A 22,667-nucleotide genomic window follows, 5' to 3' on the forward strand; every position below is an offset into this window, starting at 1 on the left:
AACGCTTCTGATTGGCCAGTTGCACTTTCAGTCTTGTCACGAGGAATTGTTTTGATGATTTCATTGGATAAAACGCAGCGACACATCAACAAGCCTGAGGGGGACGTCCAGCTGCTCAGCGAAGATATTTGGATAATATTTGACCAAGTTAGAAAAAAAACTGAAGGTGTCTGTTTTCAACACTAGAATTTTATTCTATAAAGAAGGACACGCAAAATTAAAAATACAATACAATTGTTGAGATAGCCTATAATTAATTACTTACATTTTCTTTAGTTATTCAAGGATTCAAGGATTCTTTATTGTCATTTCAACACATGTTGGTACATGAGGTGGAACGAAATTAGTTTCTCTGGTCCCGATGCCAGCCAATAGCAGAAACAGTAAAAAGTATAAATATAGAATAAAATTAGCTAACTAAGTATAGTACAAAAATAGCAAGAAGTAAGTAAATATAGATTTGTAGATAGATAAATATGTATTTGTTAAGCCACTAGCTACTAGCTTAACAAATATTACTTCTTATTGTACGCTTTATTATTACTACACAACAGTGTGAAACAGTTCGAACTGACTGTATTTCAGTCACATTTAACAATATAAATAGCGTTTACACACCATATTATAAACTTAAATAATCCCTTATTTATCCCAGAGTGGGGATAAATAAAGGATATTAGATTTAATATTTCTTCTAAATTAGTACTTTTCATACTTCCATTCAGAGTAAGATACATATTGAATTCAGGAAATGTGCACTGAGTTTTTTTTTTTACATTGTATTTTTTTACGACTATTTTTTAAGTATCTAAATACAAACGTTTACCTTTTGGAGAAAACGTAATATTGCAGTAACGATATATATGTAATTTCTGACTTATCTTAAATAAAGATAGCACACTGATATTCTCGTTAGCTCACCATTTTAATCAGATACCAATCGATTTTTTTCTTTTTCATTTCTTAACCGTTTCCTTGACGTCACGATTTCCGTGCCGTCTCCTTTAAGGTTGCCATGGGTTACGGGCTCACATGTCAGAACGAGGAGAATTGACGTCAGTGACGGCTGTTGATTGGCTCTCAGTCGTATCCGGTGGGGCAGCGGTCCAGGGCTCGGTAAAAAAAAATCGAAGCGAGGAGGAGGATCTGGTAACGGTGCGCTTTGAGAAATAACATACACCCCGAGTCGCTATCGAAAGGCTCGGAAGGATTTTACAGTTTTTTGTGAGTATCGTGTCGTTTCGACTGGGGGAATATATGACCTCTGTATAGGTGAAATTTGTTTCCTCCGTCTCTCGTTTGTTTATGATAGAACTCAAGATGGCGTCATTGGAGGAGCGCTTTGCCTTTGCACGGAGCTAGCCAGCTAGGCATCAAACCAGACGCTCTGACATAACGTAGGCCAAAGATAGTTGAGCAAAAGTATTAAACGCTTATCATTTATTCGAGTTTGTGGTTACTGGTTATGATTTTATTCTTTCTGGTTGGTCGTGTTTTAAGCATTAATCTTCTTGCTGTAAATAACTTGACTGCAGCCGTCAGCCTTCCCGTGAAGGCTTCCTGACCTAGACGGTGCTACAGACAGGGCATTTGCTCCATACGGTATCTGAAGGCAGTAGTTTTTCCTAATTTTTCACCTTTAGATGCGTTATTACTGCACACCCATGCTCTGTTTTCTCTTTTTCAGCAAGGTCATTGTGCACCTCTAATTTAATTGACATTCGTTTCTTAGTGGACATCAGAGGTGATGATGCAGCATTGAAACTGTATAAAACAATGAACTTGAATGTGTTAGCTATGTATTTAGCCACCTTAGATGTACCCAACATAAGCAGACTTGTTTATTACATAAGGCTAAAGAGCCTTGCTGGTAGATGTTGCCTGTGGCTCTTAATTTATACCAGCTGGTCTAAAAACAGTATCATTTACCACTTGGTTATTCCTGTGGTAGGTTTAGATTAAATCAAGCCTGCCAAGTTTCCACTAATAGTGTAGTTAGTTGCATAAAGGCTCTGCCAGCCTCATCTTTGATAACATTGCTAGTAATCTCCCCTGGGCCTTGTCAGATTAGAAATTATCTGAATCCTATTATACTGATGCACATGCATGATACACTTGCAGGCGCAGAATGGATTGTGCTGTTTGCTCAACAGGACTTGTTGTTCGCTTGTTTGCTCCTCTAAAATGCACACATTGGTTGCTGCAGGGCTCCAGGGGCCTTCCTGTTTTAGACTACTCTGTTACTTGAAGCTCAGAGCTATCTGAAGGAACTTATATCACAGGGGCTGATCAGATGATCTAGGATATGTCAGGCTGTTTTGCTTGGAAGCAACACTGTGGTCTGAAATCTCAAGCATGTGCACTTGTTTTTATGGGTTGAAACCTTTTTCACAGAAGATTGATTCACAGGCCTTCATGTCTTCTATCATGTTTAGGCCTTGTGTATGACAATATTTCTGCCATAGCCAGTTACCGACTCTACATTAGAAAGCATAATTTAGGTTGGTGAAATTTTGTTTTGTGTAAATAAGCTCAGGACAGACAGTGTGTCTGTCTTAGTTGTTATGTCTGTAGTCAGATATGTGTGATCACATCATATGACCACTATTCACTCCTGACACTTTGGAGCTAACAGGCTCCATAGTGACAAAACAGCACCCTGCCTCTCTGTGCTTTCTCGCTGTGGCTCTATTTTTCTCACATTTTATGCGTGTTTCTAATCCTGACACTCACACACTTTTACTGTACACTCTCTGTTAACCAAGGAAATCTACGTTGTACACTGATGATCTAACGTCACGGTCCTTTTTTCTCTCCAGTTCAAAGGTTAGAGGTCACAGAGCAGGGTTGCGGTTGTCGTCATGGCATCTGGAAGTACGAGCAGCGAGGAGGAGCGGAGTCTCCGAGAGTGTGAGCAGTACGTGCAGAAACACAACATTCAACAGCTGCTGAAGGACTGCATTGTTCAGCTGTGCACCTCCAGGCCAGACAGGCCCATGGCCTTCCTCAGGGAGTACTTCGAGAGGCTGGAGAAGGTTTGTGTTTGTGCACATGCATGCATTTTGGTTCCTATTGGTCGGAGGATAGAAATCAAATCTTTACACAGTGAATACTGAGTATCATATACACCCTTACACCACACTGCAGAATTACTGTGTCATAAGCCATCTAATTTTTGCTTTCAGATACTGTCTTCATTTCAGATTAGTCACATGACATTTAATTTCTCAGGCAATCAAATCAGTTTATCAGTTCCACACATTCAGTACCATAGATCAAGTATTTTCTCAGTCAGTTAACCTCAAGCAAGTTTCAGCGACATTGTCAGTATGTTTGCTGATTGTGTTTTGGATTAAAGCTTTTGTAACTTTTATTTCTTTTACCTTTATATTTGAGAACAGAACAGTTTGTTTAACAAACTTTCAGCAAGAGATAAAAATTATAGCATTAAAAGCAATACTAGTTTGCTTTCATACTAGCATGCTGACGACTCTTTAATGCTCAACAATAATTTAAAGTATTATTATAATTATTATAAATTGTTTGAATTTTTTTTTCCAGAAACCACAGCGTATATGTTATCTAGAGCATGAAAGATAAAATTATGACTAGCTACATTTATTTATTTTTTACATTCAGTTCTTCTACATTACAATCATTTATTATTTCTTTGTGCTCTTTGCTTTAGCATATTCCGCTTTGGGGGAAAATAGACTACTGTATCAAAATGCCATGTGTCTTTCATTTCAGACAGTTATGTTGATAAGAACTGCATGTGCGTTATAGCCATTTTTTTGACCAAATTGCTAATGTTCAGACGTATAAGAGGCCACTTGCTTCTTAATGTTTCCTGAAATTTGTGATATCCATTTTAGTTCATTCACAAAAGAGCTCACACAGGCCATTTACAGATTTAATTTCCGGGTAATATGGTGAATAACACACTGATCAATGAGGTTATTAAAAAAAAAAAAAAATCAACAGTTGGGCACATTTGTATAAAACAGGTGAGCACAGGAAAACAAGAAGACTGCAAATGACTTGGTAGATTGGGTAGCAAAGGTTTTATGGATGAAAAGCCTCCCCAGGATGTAGGTGAATGCCACAGTCAGACATATCAGGATGCAGTTCACCAAAAACATCTAAAATAAGATTTTTCTTATAATGTTCTAAGGGCTGACAAAGCAAAAGTTAACATCTATCAAAGTGATACATAGAGGAAATTGTGGCTTGCACACATACTGCTGCCAGTGGAACTGGCACAATCGAATGTATTGATGATTTAACCACTGATAGAAGCCCCAGGATGAATAGATGGGCATGCAGGGGCCTTCTTTGTGCCCAGATTCAGAAAATGCGCCAGAACTCATTGGACAAACTGGTCACCTGATGTCAGTTCAGCTGAGCTGCATTCCCATTGCTGACGTCCAGACAAAAGGCATACTTTTGAACCCCCCTCTTTGTTAAAGGGGCTATATCTCCCTCTCGGTTGTTTGTATGTTGATGTAAACATTCAAATTTGAGATTTTAATGTGGTATTAATTATTTTCCTCAGAAAACAAAAAAATTACTATTTTTCCAATTATTCACTCTGAACTGTATACATCATCTTTTGGTGTGACTCCTCCTCCTTTCCCTTACTGACTCCATCCCCTCCTTTCTCCCCAGGAGGAGGCCAAGCAGATTCAGAACCAGCAGAAGGCCAGCAGTTCCCGTTCAGACTCTCGTGATGAGGAGGTGTCTCCGCCCATGAACCCTGTGGTGAAGGGTCGCCGGCGGAGAGGAGCCTTCAGCGCAGAGGTTTACACAGAGGAGGATGCTGCCTCATATGTCAGAAAGGTAGAGACAGAAATCTGTATCAAAAACAAACAAAAGCACCAACATTTTCAGCTTTTGGTTCAAACTTTTGTGAAAACATCCTCACGCCAGTTTTCATTTGTTTTCTAAGGTCATTCCAAAAGACTACAAAACAATGGCTGCCTTGGCCAAAGCTATTGAAAAGAATGTGCTCTTCTCACACCTGGATGACAACGAAAGGAGGTACATATCTCAAACAGTGTTTGGCTTTAAGGTTTTTACAATTTTGGCTAAGTATGAACACTCACCAATCTATTCCTTTCCAGTGACATATTTGATGCGATGTTTCCAGTCACCTACATTGCCGGGGAAACTGTTATTCTGCAGGGTAGGGTCACATCTTCCAGTTCAGTTTTGTTAAACAAACATTAATCCAAATCAAATATTGTGTCTGAGTGACACTAACAGGTTTTTTATATGTCTCCAGGCGACGAAGGGGACAATTTCTATGTTATTGACCAAGGGGAGATGGATGTAAGTATCTGATCCTCATCAAGGTTTATTAGAGAAAAACATATTTTTCCTTAAACACAAAATATTTTACTTTTGTTTGTGTCTTTTACTGAACAATACTTTGACGTATAACCTTTCAATATGACAGGTGTATGTGAACAATGAATGGGTGACCAGCATTGGGGAAGGAGGCAGCTTTGGAGAGCTGGCACTGATCTACGGTACCCCGAGGGCAGCTACAGTCAGAGCCAAGACCAACGTCAAACTGTGGGGCATCGACAGAGACAGCTACAGGAGAATACTCATGGTGAGGAGACATATTGTAGTACCTGAGGATCAAAAGGAATACCACTGTTTATAAAGCTCCGTTTAATGTAATATTTGTCATCTTTTTAATTTTCTTACTCCTACATATTTTCTTAATAGTTATGTTTTTATTGCACTAATAAATTGTCTTTGCCTTTAGGGAAGCACTTTGAGAAAGAGGAAGATGTACGAGGAATTCCTCAGGAAAGTGTCCATTTTAGGTGAGTTAGTCTTTACAAATCAGCCTCATTCCAAAACGTAAAAAATAGAGGAAGAAAAAAAAAATAATGAAACAACCTGAAAGCACATCTAATAATATCTTAAAACACAACCAGTAACAAGTCTTCAAAAGAGATTCTGTCAGTTCATCTGAAACCGTCCCGTGTTCTTCCTCCTCAGAGTCTCTTGACAAATGGGAGCGTCTGACAGTCGCCGATGCCTTGGAACCCGTCCAGTTTGAGGACGGACAAAAGATTGTTGTGCAGGGAGAGCCTGGAGATGAGTTCTTCATCATCTTGGAGGTATCCACTTGATTAATAACTCCCTCTCTCTCTCACACACACACACACACATCTTCATACAGGCTAGGTTTGTCATACTTTCATTAAGGATTTTTTTTTTATTGTCCTTGGAGTTGTCCAATATTGTTGGCTTTATCATTTAATCAGTTCTGCAATTGGCTGCTTTATCTTCAGTTGTTGGACTGTATTGTACACAAAACCCCCTCTTGTGGTGACATAAGAATGTTGCTTCATCCTAAGCATTTATTGATCAGCAGCTAATGAGTTCATTAATAAAATATTTAGATTAGATTAACACTAAAGTGCAACAGTGTGCCAGCTTCTAATATATATATATATATATATATGGCATTTTTTTTCTTTTGTACTTATACTATCATAAACTGAACATCTTCGACTTTTAGGCTGTTCGTGTCGCCTTTTAACTCTAGAAATAAAACTATTTATAGGCAATTGGTTGTTTAAGGAAATAATAATTAGACGCAGACCTGGTTTGATTAAAGTGTAAAAACATACAACAAATTATTTTATTTTATTTTTTTACTCTTGGTTAATGGTATTCAACCATGAAAGAGTCTACATACATGATAAATGTGTTTGTGTTGTTCAACATGCCGTATGAATAATTTAAATAATTTAAATCTGAGTCATCATAAAGTGTTAGTAATTATTTGAATACTCTTTCATACTATCTGGTGCTTTCCAGTCATTTGTTCATTTTAAAGTGTGTTCTCCTATAATACAAAAGCGATGACAAAGCTGAGGTTTGTGTTCCTGTGGATTTTTCAGGGCTCTGCTGCGGTGTTGCAGCGTCGCTCAGAGAACGAGGAGTTTGTGGAAGTTGGGAGATTAGGACCATCAGACTACTTTGGTAGGAATATAAGCACTGTGATAGCAGACTGTTGTTTCATGCAATTATTTCACTAATTATTTTCTTTTTCAAAGAAAAAAAACAAACAGTCAATTTTAATGACTGAGCAGTTATTAAAAAAAAGATTGCTAATGTTCTTTTTTTTTTTTTTTTTTTTTTTTTTTTTTTAAATGATGTTGATGTATGTAAAAAAAAATTCACCTGTTGACCCTATGTTGGTCTTGTTATTGTTCTGCTATCCAGCAGTCAGAAGGCTCCTTCCCATGGTTACTGTAACATACTGCAGTTAGACAAACAAGCGGATAAGCTCTTTTGTCAAAGCAGAGACAACTGGAGAGACGGGAGGAATTAAGAATAGGAAAAGGGTTAAAAGTTGGGTGTGAGGTGACTCAACATATCCAGAACACAAATCTTGAGAAATGTCACCACTGGAATCAGCTGTGTAGAAGACCACACTGGCAGTTCAACCCTGCCACTGGCTGTTTAGGCTCTTAAATACACTTGTTTATTTATGTAGACAGTGTATTGAAGTCCCTGATGCTTACATTTAGAAGGTATGAAACCCCTGGCTCCAGAACGCTAGGCTAATAAAGTCTAGACGTGAGGTGGTCATGACACCACTAACGTACAACATTGACATTGGAGTAATTGCTAGTCTTTGCACCAGTTTTTATCTAGAGGTATTTCCTCTGCTGTATCCACTCTTATCAACCGTAGTTGTCGAAAGCTTCTATGCAAACTAAGTATTCAGGGTTTCAGAGTTTTTCTGTGGAAATGGAGTCCCTGCTTTGCTATTGTTTGTCTAACCTAGCAACAGTAACACAGGAAGGCAGGACTTGACAAGGAGTCAATTCTTCCTTAGTGTTAGAGCTGTTTTAAAGAATTGCACCTTTACTATACAGAAAATCAGTTCTTTGCCCACATTCCGTATTTGTGAGATCTGTGTTTCTCCATGCCTCTCCAGGTGAGATCGCTCTGCTGATGAACCGTCCCCGTGCTGCCACCGTGGTCGCCCGCGGCCCCCTGAAGTGCGTCAAGCTCGACCGGCCACGCTTCGAGCGTGTGCTGGGTCCCTGCTCAGACATACTCAAACGTAACATCCAACAGTACAACAGCTTTGTCTCGCTGTCCGTCTGAGGGGGCATTTCTCCCCATCCTCTCCTCTCCTTTCCCCGCACCCTTCACCCTTTCCTCTCTCCTTTCAGACCCAGGGTCCACCAATGCAATTTGCTTTTCGTCACTTTGCTTTTCGTCACTTCTCGTTTCTGTTTGCTTTTCCCCACCCCCTCTCTCTTTGTTTTACACACAAACATGATTTTGTTGTTATCACCGTCACGCAGAGGTGACTTTTAGCCCTTCACCAGCGCTTGTACCAGCTGCTGTACGCTACCTTGTAGGCACAGTTACATCACATGTTACTTATATATGTATTTGCTGGTTACGCTTTTTTTTTTTTTAAACACAAAGCAGGAGAAAGACTTTAGGGTCTCAGACTGATGAGACAGACAATCAAGACTTTACATGGCGCTTTCGCTGAATTTGTTACAGATTTCTGTTGTAGATTGAAGTAAAGAGAGACGACTGCTTATTCCCCATTTAAGAGTTTCCTTGAGTTAGCTTGATTAGACCGACCAACAGAGTAGAGCAGAAACTCTAGAAGGCAGGAAGAATACGATTGCATCAAACTGTTTTTAGGTTCCAGCTGTGATAAGATGCTCCATCTGTCGTTTATGGTTGATTTGTAAAAGACGAGACGACGATGACGGGTTTGTTTTAGTTTGAGAGAGCTTGTACAACTTAAGACTTTTATTGTGCAGCTGCCAGGCTAGTGCCAAATGATTACTGTCACAACGCAAAGATGCATAGCCGTGGAGATGCAGTGTGTGTGTGTCGGAGCTCCAACGGGAAGTAGTTCTCACCCTTACTGTCCTCTTAACCCATAGAACGACCATACAAGAACTGCCTTGACTACTCTGAGGAAAAATAAATAAATAAAAAGAAAGGAAAAAAAATAGTATTAAATGTATTTCAGTATTGAGTTTATTTAGTATATACCAAATAACTTGGTCACTCTTCTGCTATGGTTTGTAATCAAAAATGTTATCATAGTATAGTTAAAATGATGATCTTATGGTTTGGAGTGCTGGTGATCTTTAAAAAAAAATATGTTTAACTGTCTTTTGTAAACACTTATTTTTCCATAAATTCTATTTTAGGTGTCCAGTGCCACAAAGTAAATAAACGCTTCTTCTTGTCAACTGACGAAACAGTATGTAATTGTATTGTGTAAAAATGTCATGGGTTAAAACTTTTTAAAAATAGATCAAAAGGTTTAGTTGAAGTTTTATGGAAGTGGAAGGAATCAAAACGAACGAGATGGATTTTCAGGACATCTGAAGTATTTATGGTTCGAAGCTTCACGCCGGTGAGCTGACGGGCAGAGTGAGCAGATGTGTATTTAATACTAGTGTCATTGCTTATTGCCTATTTGAAAAGGTGGCTGTCTTTTCATCAGAGTAGCTTGTGACCTGTTCTTTATGCTTATTTGGCATGATGTTTTAGGCATCCAGTGATCCGGTATGAATGGAAGCGTGTATTTAAAAAGAAAAAAAAAAGAAAAACGTGTCCTGCAGCTTTGTGCAGAAGCAGGAACTTTGTCAAATATTTGGTTTGTTACTCTCTAGCTTAACTGCTTCATGACTATTTAGATGGTATAAAAATGTTATATCTTTTATTTTCTTTTTTAAAGATCTTCACCAAACACAACTTCTGGATTATAGGCTTTTCATTCCTGCCTCACTGTCTGTTTCCAGACCTGTACTCAGTCATGTTTCTGTTTCATTCACAGCACTTGTGCGCGCTTAGGATTGAGATGTATGTCCGTACGTCCAAAAAGTTTTGATTTTGGTGCCGATTGCAGGGTAGTCAGGTTGGCGAGAAGACCCTTTGTTATGGGATACGAGTGTATGTTTCTTTACACTTAAACTGATCATCTGTTCCCCCCTAACCCTCAGGTTATCCTTGTGGATGTGGTAACATGTGGGTTTGTGTCCACTGACAACACGTCCTGTTTGTCCCGTTCCACAGGAAGTGACTCCGTTAGGGGTGAGGGTTTCACCTTGTTTTCATGTAAATAGCTGCATCATTGGTTTTAGTCCAAAAGGTTTTAGCCACACTGCAATCGTCCCAGTTTGCCTTAGCTTACCTAACCTGGGCTTACAGTAGTAGTCAGTCACTCCTGCTAGCCCGACCTTCAGTGAGTTTGTTAGGCCTGCGGCACAGAGAGCTGCAGGCCACCAGAGGACCATTCTTTTTCTATTCTACCCTGTATTTAGTTTGACCTCCTGTATGTGCAAAGATGTTTATCCTTTTGGTATAGATTGTTCCAGATGGCAGTTTAAGCAATAAAAAAGTAAAAAAGAACCGGTCTCAGGCTTGATCTATTTTTGTAGACTTACAAATGTTGCTTAATTCACACTTCACACAAACTTGTAATGCAACAGATGACGATTGTTTTTGGTTGTTGAATCCGTGTTTCCATGGCAGCTTGTGTATTACCCCGATTGAAATAATTCAGATTGTAACATAGCTGTTTACAAAATACAATGATCCGATAAGATCCGATCAGCATGCCTCCGAACATCAGAAAGTGGTTCTACCTACTGTAGAGCATTGAAATAGAAACTTTTTTACAACTTCATTACACAGTTGAATTCATTTGAAAGCAGACGACCCAGCTTTGTCCACTTTTGTTCATCTTTTCAAACACTTGTTAGTACAAGTTGGTTTGCTACCTCCATGTTTCTGTCCCTCATCACATCACCCGATGTTTACCCCACAAGGGGCACACAGAGAATGTATTTATTCAAACCAGAAGTAAATCATTTGGATCAAGTGTTTACACGGTTGTTAGGCACCAATATGTCCTTATTGAACAGATGATCGTCATTGAATTAGGTGTTCTGATTGGGCCGTTATTCTGATTATTAATAATTCACTAGTATTTATGTAAATGTTGCAGCTGTCACGAGTGATAAAATCTGAATCATTCCAGTTTCAAATGTCTTGAGTCATGCAGTCAAAAGTCCAGTAGCAAATTGTAACAAAATGCAAAAAAGCAGCAGTTTAACAATGGAAAAGTGAAAAGGGGATTTTTTTTTTTTGTCAATCAATTATTTAAACAGTTGCCATTTCTTTTATAAGTCGATAGATCAATGATTGTCTCAATCCCAATCTCGACATTACTGTGAGAAGTCTCTGAAGATGAGAGGCAGATGTAATAAATGTGCAGTTGTAATATCACAACTGAACACCAGGGGGAGACATAAAGCTGCTGTATGTTAAACGTCCATTTGCTTAACAGGTCTAAAATTAATCCACTGGTAAGTTTTAAAATACAGTTTTTCATTATTAATTTTTGTACCAACTTTTAAACTGGTTTTGTTCAGTTACCATTAAAACACTAGATAGGACCACGCAGTGACACTTTCAAATAAGCAGGCTCTAAGTTTTGCTCTGTGACTCCCTGCTGCTTCGATAGAAAATGTCACTGTTCCTTCATGTCTTAATAAGGAATCCTTCATTTTAGACATCCCCCTAAAGTCTTTACTCCTGCTGGCATGTAGACCGTATAAATGATTTGGTATGTAGGTATTCGCTTGTGCCTCGGATCACATTTTATGAACAGGGCTGCTTATCAGACTCCCTGTCTGCTTTGTGAGGCTCAAGTCTGACTTTATTTGGAATGATTCACCAGCTCCGCGATCTCTTAAAAATAGCTGCGGTTATTCGTCTTGCTTTACATCACACAGAGCCCTAACACATCAGGTATGTTGGATGAAAACGAAGGTAATGGAGGCCAGAGCCGTGACATGTTCGCAGGGGGAAAACACAACTCATAAATTCAAAACAACAGAAAGTTGGCTTGGTGCAGCGCTATCACCGCGTTATGATAAAATAGATTTTCGTTCGCTGCCTTGGGTCGGCCGTTTGTCTGTCTCAGCCTCAGTTGAAGCTCTTTAAACTCTCTGATGAGACGGAGGATTACATGTCTGGAGAACGGGGTGGAGTGAACTAAATGGCTGTTTAATAGGTAGCACTTTACTCACACACCCTTCTTGGCACTAATGTCTCCTCTCAAACTGCAGTGCCATCACATAAAATGACTTTAATTTACAATCACTACAATCTTTCTTCCCAATATACAATATACACCAGCACTCATTTATTGAGCAGCTGGTCCAGTGCATCACAGCTCTGTCTCATAAATATTAACTCCATTGCTGATTTTGATGTGTATGACGGTGATAGAGCGTGTCAGTTAAATCTTCTGTGTACTGCCGCTGTGAAACTAGTCTTCAGTTGTTCCTTCACATGTCTTAAACCTCTGATCTGTGGTGAACATGAAAAGCAAGGGTTCTGTCCCAAAATGGAGCCTGAGTTGAATTTACGACCATGAGAGCAACAAAAGGAAAGAGGGAGGCTCCGTCTGTGGTTGAGGCCCGCAGGGGTTCATGTTCTGAACCTCAACAATGAGATTCCTTCCTTCTCCGACAACTGAGGACTCCCCAGCACCGTCCTTCGATGGCTTGCTCCTTGGACTGAAATCTGTCCGCTTCCTCCTCCGTTACCTGGCCTTTCTCGTGTCTGTGTCGGTCTGAGTGGCCGCTGTGGATTTGACAAAGTCATTGGTGATCACTTCGTCCTCCCCCCGCCTCCGGATGCAGCGCTGGACCACTCGGAGGACCTTCTGTAACCTGCGGTCCAGCGCCAAGAGGTGAGGCTCGGTCAGGACGGGCCGCAGAGGGTCTCCCTGCAGGGACTCCCTCATCACGTCGCTGAGCCTGAACTCGGGTCGGACGAGGAGCTGCAGTCTCAGCAGCGTGGAGCGTTTAATCCTGAGGAAGAAGAGGAGTGGAGGTATAGGACAGGATAAACCAATAGTATGCTCCCCAAACATGTAAAGACTCTCAATTGAAATCTTTCACATTTAAACCCATAAATACTCACATGCAGCACTGAGACAGAGGAGCCAGGATGGACATCTCATCTTGAGAATGCCTTCCGAACCTGATGAGCGCAGTTTGTGGTAAATAAATACAACCAAAACTAATCATTTCACAACATGTCAAAGCTCAGAGGGGCTTCTGTCTCACCCTCTGGCATTGTCCAAGTGCAGAAGGAATCCTTCATCCCCAAATCTGGTAAAAATCTCATAGTGGTGTCTGTCCATGTTACCTGCAACAAAAAAAAACTTTAGAGGAACCTTTAAATAAATTAGGTTGTCTGCCATGAAATGTTTAGAACTCATATGAGCAGCCGGAGTAAAATACCGATGAGAAAGTCGAAGATGGACATGTCTATGATGTTGAGGAGCCTGTTGCCGGAGTTGTAGGGATACAGCTGCTTTATGGTGTCACAGTAGAACGGGTTCACTTCCCACCTTAAAGGAATATATTAAAATAAAAAGTAGCACTTAGGGAAAATGTTCTCTGGAATTCGAAAAGTCGTGATAATGTCTGAACATTGTGTCTATATTTGGTCCCTAATTGCCTTACAGCACTTTGCTTGCCCCATTACAACAATATGAGCCAACAGTGTCTTTAAAAAGGCAGGCGGCCTCCGCACTGCATTTTTTTATTGTGTGCCGCCGAGGTGGATTTTAATGAGAAAAGGGCTCGGCTTATTTATAGCACAAAACAGGAAGTGGTGTGAACTGACTTGTGAGGGTTCAGAGAAAGTGGATGATTAAAAACAACTGCTTTATCCTAAAATGGAAAACTCTGTGACCACAGAAATGAACGTTAAATCTGAACAAGTGTTGTGCTCCAAAAAACACGACATAAGATGCGAGGTTGAGGTCTTACTCCTCACGCCCGGTGAAGGTGTAGGAGCGTATCCAGGGGTTGGGGATGGAGATGCGGGGAGCGATGCTGAGGCCGGGCAGGTAGGCAGACAGGGAGCCCTCCAGCAGGTCGGGGCTCCCACACACCGCGTACTCCGTCTTGCACACGTACAGGCACTTGGCAAAGAAGCACGTGTTGTTCGCTGTTTGAGGAAGCAGAGCAGAACGGCAGAATCCGAAATGAGTCTCCCGTTCATATACAATTACATGCTTTTTGATCAGCTCTGCATTTCCCTCTAGCTGGATGCCGTATCACAGCTGAGAAAAAACGCCAAGCCACAGAGAAAATATCTCACGGATAAGCTTAGGTTTACACAGATATGATCGTTTACAAAGAAATAGGGGTGAAGATAATGAAAGGTTTAAATCAGTGGCATTTAATCTCACCTACACAGAATAAGCAGATCACATCAATGTGGTCACACTTTTGCAAGGAGTGCACATTTTATATATCTAATTATTTGGCATAAAGGTTAAACTTCCTAGATAATTATGCAATGCAGTTATCAACCAATATTCAGTGGGTTCAGAGACTGCTGCAAATGAAAAGCAAACATTTCCAACTGCTGCTTCCCATTTAAAGCCTTTAACTGGCCAAACATGAGTTGGCATTTCTCATGAAGTACACAGGAAGTGCAATGCGCAATGCGTCAGTGCACTTAGCGGTCTTCGCTCATCAAAAGTGAGTTTGAAATATTTCAAGGAGTACCCACATTGAGCTGTTAGATGAAGAGCTGCAGACCTCCACCTGCTCAGAGAGGTAACCAAATCCTTTCACTGCTCTTCACAGACAATTCATCATCGCGGTTTTCATTAATTCATTCAATTCATCGTCTAACTTCTTCATGAAAACAACAATAGTTAGTCTCTCGGCCTTCTCTACCTGGTGAGGTGAAGAACACAGCTCGGAGGTCTTCATTGCGGGTTACTTGGAGGATTTCTCCTGTAACGTTCACCAGCCTGCCAGCCACCGGCGGGACCCTCCGGAAGTCCAAGATCCTGACAAACAGGTTGACGAGACTCAGAATGAAACCCTTTACAAGAGGTGAGTTATCGCTGCTCACACTTCACACTTACATAAACGCACAGCGAACCCTCTGAAGATGGTGCCGGCCTTATCTCTGCATCCTTACCTCATTTCACAGGAACCCCACGCTTCAGTTTCACTCATTCTTATCAATGAATACATCCACTTGTCAGCCTCGGCGCTGTGTAATTCGGCTGGCTGTGGTCATACGCACCATCAAGAGCTTATACCTCCCAGAGGGCTGTATTTCAGTCGTGTCTCGCAAACAGTAATCAAACAACAATCAGCGTGCGGAGCTGAATTGCTGCTTCTAAAATTGTTGGCATTCCCCAACCCCTGATTGCGAGTGATAATGAAAAGGCCTTCTGGCAGTCGAGTCAGACACAACAGAGGGACACGACACACCACCACAGATAAAAAACACACCGGAATAAAAATAGGAGAGAGCAGAAACTGTACAAATACATATCTAAAACGTAAGCAGTTGTACAGGAGAGTACATGTTTGGGGGTAATTATAGTTCGAGTTGCTGACCGGGCATTCCTGGTGTTGACTGTCTTGTGTGGCGAAGTGATGACTTTGGCTTGGTAATGATACTGTCTGTGTTTTAGAGTGAATCATCACCTCGCCTCACCTAATGTGTAATTGCATAAAGATGCGTGAGTCCCCGTCTCTGTCCAAATACTGTGGTTCACACTCATGACAATGTTGGGAAATCCTGGGCTGAGCAAACATGTTGCAATCCTTTAGGAGGCACAGTGTTACGTCTGCTGGCAGGAGGAGACTTGTTTTTTTTTTTTTCAGAACAAGTTTTTATATGATTGAATTTTCTTTTTTTTCATCAGTGGATGCCTCTACATCCATGCTGTCATCGTCTCTCTGTGATTACTGTTTAATTTCATCACTGCTTCTCATGTTTGTGGTAATTTCAGTTATTTTTTTTTTTTTTACCGTAAGAGAAAAGTCAGCCGGGATAATGGCACGTTGACGCTGTGCTGCCGTTCTTTATTCACAGCAGAGGTTTGAGCTGAATGCTAATGTCAGCGCGGCATTATGCTCACAGTGCTGATTTACTGGCTGGGTATGAAGATGGATGAATGTTCGGTGAGGTCACCCATAGATCTCCTGAAGCGTGGTTTTGAAGCTCAATGTGGGTGGCTCGAGCCGCCGCCATTTTGGAAGAGCTTCCCGGCTAAAGAGGTGGAGTCGAGGTGGGCGGCTGACTCCCAGGCTGACGGCTAGCTACCAGTCACTCAAAGCAGCCACACATGAATGAATGAATGAATGAATGAATAATATCTTTGGTGTCTGCAGAGAATGTTTCAAACTTGAATTTCAAACTTGACTCAACCTCTTGCTTAGGTTCAGAGACAACAGTGCTGGGGAACAGTAAACCCCTGCGACGTGTGCCCATAAAAGCCCATACCATATTGAGTAAATACAGAGTTTGGGGACATGAGGACATGGGGAATAACTGGTCGACCGACCAACATTGCCATTAAGAGCAGCATCGTTAGAATGGCTGAATGTAAACACGATAAAAAGGTAATAACCAAGTATTTTGTTTACCAAATGAATCCATGCACCCCTGCACAAAACCATTTGTTGCGCCTCAAGGACACAACCTGCAACAATAAAATGACAGCTGCCCAGCCGAAGCTAAACCAACCCTCAAGCACCGCTATCACATAACTTCACTGAACAGACCCTAAAAACACTCAGAGCGGAACACAGATGACAGTAAAACAGCAGAAACAACGACGCGATAGAGATGCCGCACCTGTCCAGGTGGAAAGCGGCGATCTCTGCATTGTGTCTCTGGAAGTCAACAAAATAGAAGAAGTCCTCTGGAGTCTCCTCGTCCCTCTGCTGCCTGAGACACACAGACAGCGAAAAGGCTGTTAGTCACAGCAGACTGGAGATCATGATAAAAAACAAATACAGTATATTATAGTTTGGATGATTTAACCTGATATAAATCAAGATCGAACATGTAATACTGTAATTTAATATCAACATCTGATCAGATTTTATGGAAATTACAGGTAAACAAGCCGACCAACGGGGAATAGCACTAGTGTATCATAACAAAATATTGGTGAAATGAACGAGTTTTGCGGCAGACAATGCGTTATTTAGAGGCTGCGTTTCGGTGCCCCAGTCACTCCCACTATATGGATATACGCTGTTCCAATTATCTCCCGAACGACAACAAATTACGCAAAAGTTATATGGGTGAGTAAACGATCGTATTTTATGCCAGAAATAATATCCAGGTTGTAAAAAAACAGTAGTTCCCCTTTAATTGCCGGTTCATCTGGTACACTAGTGGTACACAGTACTTTTCAATGATACAAACCACAGCCTCTAAATTAAAACACACAGTTTAATCAACATCACTTATTTCTTACAAATCCGGAATATTATAACCTTCGTGAATCTAAGATTTAGAGGAGGGCTATTTTATTAGAATGCACTCGTTTTCACATGTGTATCCAATGAACTGGCAGGCGAGTGTGTCCCCTAGCTTCTTTACTTAAAATGAATAATGTTTATTTTCCTTACTAAAAGGTAAAGTAATTCACCCTACACTGTGAAAATACTCTATAGCTAGTACAAGACTACATTATTGTTGCATTTTAGTGCTGCATGTGTTAAAGCTCCTGCTGGGTTATTTAAACCATATTAGTGTGTGTCTGTGTCAGACAGACTACATACTGCCGGGGGTGGCTGCTGCCATCAAGGAGTGTCATTGCTATGGGGTGGGGGTGCCTGGTCTGGTCTAGGTGGGTGCTACATGTCTAAGTAACATCCACATGAATGCCAAGTCTAAAGGTTTCCCAGCAGAACATTGGATAGTCACAAGATGGTCAATGTTACTCACTTCTCCTGTCAGTGGTCATAATATTGTGGCTGATTGGTGCACAAGTACATCAGAATCGTACTTGAATACTTAGAGACATTCCACCGCTAATAAAAAGGATAAAGATCATAACATGTGGACTGAGTCCTCACCTCATTGGTTTAAACATGGCTTTAGCGAAGTTGCTCATTTTCAGAGCCAGTTTCAGGTGATGTCCGCTGGGTTTCACCACTGCAGGAGAGCGACAGAAAAAAATAAATAAATAAAACATTAAGCAACATTTTTTCGAAACTGACTTTCCTCTGAGTAAACTCTTGACATTAAACATGATCTTGGCGAGGGCAAACACTGATCATTAGGTAACTGAGTCAGTATTTGAGTTTTTAACGCAAACCCCCCTGAGGTCAGCTCAAACTGGAAAATCTCCTTGGCCTTCCTGTTCCCTGTGATGACTGCAGGTTGGTAACACAGCTTGTGTTCCCCCCGCTCAGCTGTCTGGCTGTACATTATGTCACAGCAGTAAGCCACGTTAACCACACACACGCCTCACCCTGCTGCGCTCGCTGGAATTCCAGCGTATTAATAGTCATATAAGGTTTACAATCAAACATTTTCTGGCGCTGAATCAAAGGGGATCAGACGGGCGCAAGCTGCTTTTGGGGCCGAGGAATAGCGCCGCTCTCGGACTAATGAGAAAGCCCTGCGAGGTTAAATTTAAACAGGAGGGACTGATTGTTGTGTTGCTTGTTTCCGATTCTTCTTGGCAGTGAATGGTGTTTGTGTGGTCGCCCACTTCTTTGTGCGGGGACGCTGGTGAGGACAGACGTGAAATACAAACGACTTAATCTGTATTGGTTTGTTTGAGTGGGAGAGATCCTGATTGTTCATAAATCTACATGAAAAGGTGACTTTACACATGTGTTCTATCAGGTTTACTCCCTCCAACATATTTTCTAAAACAACATCTATTGTGTGTTGGTAACTTCCAATTATCCATCCATACATGCCCATGTTGACAGCGTAGGTGGTGTGCGAGACGTCGGCTTCCCTCGAAGCATGCAGACATCAAACATTTAATTAAGGGATCTGCCTTTGAAAACAAATGAGTGCCTGGGTACTTTGCCCCAGAGCAAGTGTCTTATATACAGGAAGACATGTCTGAATGTCGGTGCCAAACGACAACACAGTTCGCGCTATCACAAAGGCAACAGTGTGTCTGGCCCCGATGTTACCGCCAGGCAGAAACGAGAGAGAGGAAGGGAAACAAAGGAGGCCAGTTTGCTGCTGTGCACGAAATGCAAAGCACCACAACATACGAGATAAAGACCATAAAAGCCCAAAGCATGAAAGGATACACATCTAATTAAAGGCAATGACAAGTTACCTTGGGTGCAATCACATGCTCCTTTTAGGGCTTTCTCATCTTGAGTGTAATCTGTAAAAGAATATGGTTGTTGTTATTTGTAGAGTAGATAGATCTAAGTCTTTAAACGTTCAGATCATGAAAAGTGATCGACTGCTTATTTTGAATGCTCATGCTCTGAGCCCCGTCCACCCTTCACCTGCGCTGACGACCGCCATTCTCTGCATGTCCCGGAGAAGTTGGAGGACGGCGGGGTCGTCCCGCGAGTACAGAGCGTAGCGGTTGATTCCCAGGTGGAACCTCATCCAGCTGGCGTCGGGGTCGTAGGTCACCTCGCGCTCCGTCACGGAGATGTTGGACACGGCCGCCGCCTCGCTGTACAGCTTCATGTGCCTGAGGAGGAGTAAGACGTCAAGCAGAGGTTAGGGCTGGGAGAACACAGAATATAGACCACAGAACTGTAAGAAAATGGTTGGCGTATTTACATACTGTTCATTTTTCTGTGTAAAGCTGCTATAAACGTTCCGCTTCTTTAGATGAATGAGGTAGCAGACATTTAAGAGACAATATTGCTCTTGTGAAACTTGGGATGGCAAGTTTAAAGAAAAAAATTAGTGGGGCAGGCAGAGCTTTTTTTATATAGCAGTAAGACCACAGATTATTAAGGGCCATAAATCTATGACATTTTCTTTCTTTTTTTCAGTTTTTCTTACATAGACTCATTAAAAACGAAGGAAAATCTGAGAATGCATGTTGAGACACTTGCCCCCGTTCTTCATTTATGCTCAGCCCAGTTTTATGGGTTGCATTGCTACCCCCGTTGTTTTGAAGAGTATTTGCGACAAATCAACATTTCCACAGCCTCCGTTCCTCTCCCCTCCAGTTGAAGCAGGAGCAACAATAACCTGACACCAGAAGAAACAAGTCTGCGGTGAAGAGGGGCACCTCATGGTCCAGAGCTGACCGCACCGAGTGGGATGGTTATTTCTCTGCCCAAACAAACTCCAGCACAGGCTGGGGTAACGTACTGAGATAATGGAGCCAAAGGCTAAAAATACAAGTTTGCTCCTCGGTCAACCCCACACACTTGGTCACCTAGCAACCTGAAGTGACAGATCAGGGTAATAAGGACATTGGACGAGTGCAGACGACGGAGCTGAATGGACACACGTACAGCATGTGAATATATATGAGTGGTTTAACGTGTGTTGGTTTGAGCAGTCTCTGTCGAAAGGTGTTGCAGTGTTGAGATGCTGTTGCAATATTTTGCAACATGTCTTTTTATAAACTAGCAGAGAGGGGAGATCCATTGCTCATATTTCTTCTTATTTTCCACCTAACAGCCCAAAATCTGTATCTCTCTGAGGGAGAGAGCTGTGTCGGGATAGACAGACAGCCTCGCAAGCCAAGGCAGCCGCAGCTTCCAAAGATTAAGACGGGGCTTTGGCAGTTTTAAGTCCTTGTTTACCTTAAAGAGACTCAAGCTCTCAGAGTGGCATGTTTGTGAGGGCTTTCTGCGCCAGAGCTCTTGACAGAGGACTTTTATGACACACAGAACTGTCGATGTGCACATCTTGCTGCCTGTCTGTGGGTGTATCTTTGTGACCACGAACAAAGTGGATGGAGGCTGGTGTGTTTGTGTCTGCCTCGGGCGTGTTTGGCCGTAATGTCACTGACCCTGCCTCTCGACCACAGTCAAGCCTCAACACGTGCTCCCACGGGGGGAACTTTCAGCCAAGAATAACACGCTCTTCTTTCCCAATAAGGTTAAGTAACACTGACAAGTGTTGCAGTTAACAGTCAGAAGTTGCAAAATCAAAGACAATGCTGACAAAACGGAAATCAAATTCAGAAACTCACCGTTCCCAGCGGGACACTTTCTTCCTATAGTACTCAATCAGCTGCTCTGCCTGCAGCAGCCTCTCCTCTGGCCCCAGCACCGGCGTCTGGATGTTATACAGCGGGTGAGCAAACAGCCTCCCCAGCTTAGAGCCTCCATCAGCCGGTTCAGGTGTGGAACCATCCAGGAGCAGCACGGACGTCCAGTTGGAGAGCTGGGGTGTGGCAAGACCCCCTTGCATGGGGAGGGTGAGGTTGCTGTGGCCGCACGTGCATAGGTCTCCAGATGTATGCCCCAAGCTCCGCAGCTTTGGCAGGAGGATGAAGTAGAAGTCAGCAGAAAAGATAGCTGTGAGGGTTGCAGCTAAGAAGAGACGGTCTCTTCTCATCATTGAAACAGAGGGGTTAGTTATAGAAAGAGAGGGAAAATAAAAAACAACAGAGAAGCAAGATAGGAAGTCCTGTCTATGTGCGGCTCCGGAGCGTGCAAGGCATCACTTGCAGGCTTCCTCCTGTCTCCCACACAGCCAGCCAGGCAGAGGCAAGCAATCACAGGTTGGTCCAAATCTCCCTCTTTCTCCTTTCTATCTGTATTTCAGTCTGTTCCCTCTGGCCTCACTTTTTCTTCTCCTCCTCCTCTTCTTCCTCCTCCTCCTCCTCCTCTTCTTCCCTTGGCAGCAACTAGAGAAAGAGCTGAGCTGAGAGCGAGCATGTGTTAGCAGCAGTCACTGACAGTTTGGCTGCTTCCAGGGACCTGCTGCTCCGAGGAAGAGCGTCACAGTGTGTGCGAGTGAGTGTGTACATGAGAGGGGGGAGGGAGAGGGGGGGAGCTGAGAGAGAGAGAGAGAGAGAGAGAGAGACAGAGCGAGAGAGAGAGAGAGTGTGCGTGTGTGCAGGTATGTACACAAACATCAAATTACGGGTTTGCAGATTGAGAAAGTGAGGCAACAGAGAACACACACTCGCTCTCTCACGCTCTTGGAGAGTCAGAGCAGAAGTCCTTGGAAGCAGGAAGAGGTGGATACAATGCACTGCTTCTTATCACAGCAGATCTTAATGAAACCACGTCCAGCCAGCATATCCACTCTGATGCAATGCACGAGTGCGTGCGTGGACCCAGTTTTTATTAGCACATGTTTGCGTGTAAGCTGGCTGCCATCCCCCAGGACTGTCAGTGGGAGGGGGGCTGTCGAGTGTGCATGTGGGACTTTACAGGTGTGTAAATGTGTAAAAGCTGGCGTCGGCGAGTTGCCTCGAAGGCGCGGAGACAGGATTCCCTTCCCTCTGTCACCTTCTCGCCTCCACCCTGCTCCTCCTCATTAGGTCCGCTTTCCCTTCTCCTTCAGCTCATCCCCTCCTGTCTCCTCTCTCGCTCTGCGCTCTGTCTCGCTTCGGGCGAAAAATTCCCAGCTGCACTTTCCTTCCTGCTGAGTTTCCCACACATGAATCCCTTACTTTCCTCCCAGTCACGCTGATCTACAGAGAAACGCACGTTCAGAAAAGCCAGCTCTGGGAAAAGAAAAAAAAAAAAAGTTCTTGCACAACTTTAAGTGAGGTAAAATATAACACCTCAAACCTTCACTCCTTTAGGTCTCTCCCAGACTCCTGTGAAAACATAAAGTGTGTATTAACTGCGCTCGGTGCTTGTTGCTCGTGTCTCGTT

The 22,667-nt window shown here is 42.3% G+C and overlaps 2 protein-coding genes across 5 annotated transcripts; one reads left to right on the forward strand and one right to left on the reverse strand.

The window, feature by feature from the left end:
* The first annotated feature begins 86 nt into the window (after positions 1–86).
* On the forward strand, positions 87–10,431 carry LOC311504426 (cAMP-dependent protein kinase type I-alpha regulatory subunit). Of its 4 annotated transcripts, none has more exons than XM_084567499.1 (11): positions 87–166; positions 2,820–3,035; positions 4,669–4,839; positions 4,949–5,040; positions 5,124–5,185; positions 5,285–5,331; positions 5,459–5,617; positions 5,777–5,837; positions 6,016–6,137; positions 6,927–7,008; positions 7,973–10,431. In XM_084567499.1, the coding sequence occupies exons 2-11, from the start codon at positions 2,862–2,864 to the stop codon at positions 8,143–8,145; spliced, it is 1,143 nt and encodes a 380-aa protein (XP_084423625.1). In that variant the 5' UTR covers positions 87–166; positions 2,820–2,861; the 3' UTR covers positions 8,146–10,431. The 4 variants fall into 4 exon arrangements, with proteins under 4 accessions (XP_084423625.1, XP_084423623.1, XP_084423624.1 ...); XM_084567497.1 differs by lacking the exon at positions 87–166 and adding an exon at positions 1,010–1,224; XM_084567498.1 differs by lacking the exon at positions 87–166 and adding an exon at positions 1,137–1,155.
* Positions 10,432–10,578: 147 nt separating this feature from the next.
* On the reverse strand, positions 10,579–21,685 carry fam20a (FAM20A golgi associated secretory pathway pseudokinase). The gene is made up of 11 exons (XM_084567496.1): positions 21,026–21,685; positions 19,365–19,558; positions 19,187–19,237; positions 17,955–18,033; positions 16,720–16,812; positions 14,796–14,911; positions 13,875–14,055; positions 13,341–13,450; positions 13,164–13,245; positions 13,018–13,077; positions 10,579–12,905 (listed from the first exon to the last, which is right to left on the reverse strand). The coding sequence occupies exons 1-11, from the start codon at positions 21,394–21,396 to the stop codon at positions 12,635–12,637; spliced, it is 1,608 nt and encodes a 535-aa protein (XP_084423622.1). The 5' UTR covers positions 21,397–21,685; the 3' UTR covers positions 10,579–12,634.
* Between the last annotated feature and the right edge of the window lie 982 nt (positions 21,686–22,667).

Source organism: Chelon labrosus, assembly GCF_963514085.1.
Source record: "Chelon labrosus genome assembly, chromosome: 19".
NCBI classification, from domain to species: Eukaryota; Metazoa; Chordata; class Actinopteri; order Mugiliformes; family Mugilidae; genus Chelon; species Chelon labrosus.

Excerpts from the sequence above, each read along its gene's own strand:
- LOC311504426 (XM_084567499.1), top strand. The coding sequence starts at position 2,862 with ATGGCATCTGGAAGTACGAGCAGCGAGGAGGAGCGGAGTCTCCGAGAG. Across the intron at positions 5,332-5,458 it reads TTGACCAAGGGGAGATGGAT|GTGTATGTGAACAATGAATG; the intron begins GTAAGTATCTGA and ends TCAATATGACAG. Across the intron at positions 5,618-5,776 it reads GCTACAGGAGAATACTCATG|GGAAGCACTTTGAGAAAGAG; the intron begins GTGAGGAGACAT and ends CTTTGCCTTTAG.
- fam20a (XM_084567496.1), bottom strand. The coding sequence starts at position 21,396 with ATGATGAGAAGAGACCGTCTCTTCTTAGCTGCAACCCTCACAGCTATC. Across the intron at positions 19,238-19,364 it reads AATGGCGGTCGTCAGCGCAG|ATTACACTCAAGATGAGAAA; the intron begins GTGAAGGGTGGA and ends ATTCTTTTACAG. Across the intron at positions 13,451-13,874 it reads ACCTTCACCGGGCGTGAGGA|GTGGGAAGTGAACCCGTTCT; the intron begins GTAAGACCTCAA and ends TATTCCTTTAAG.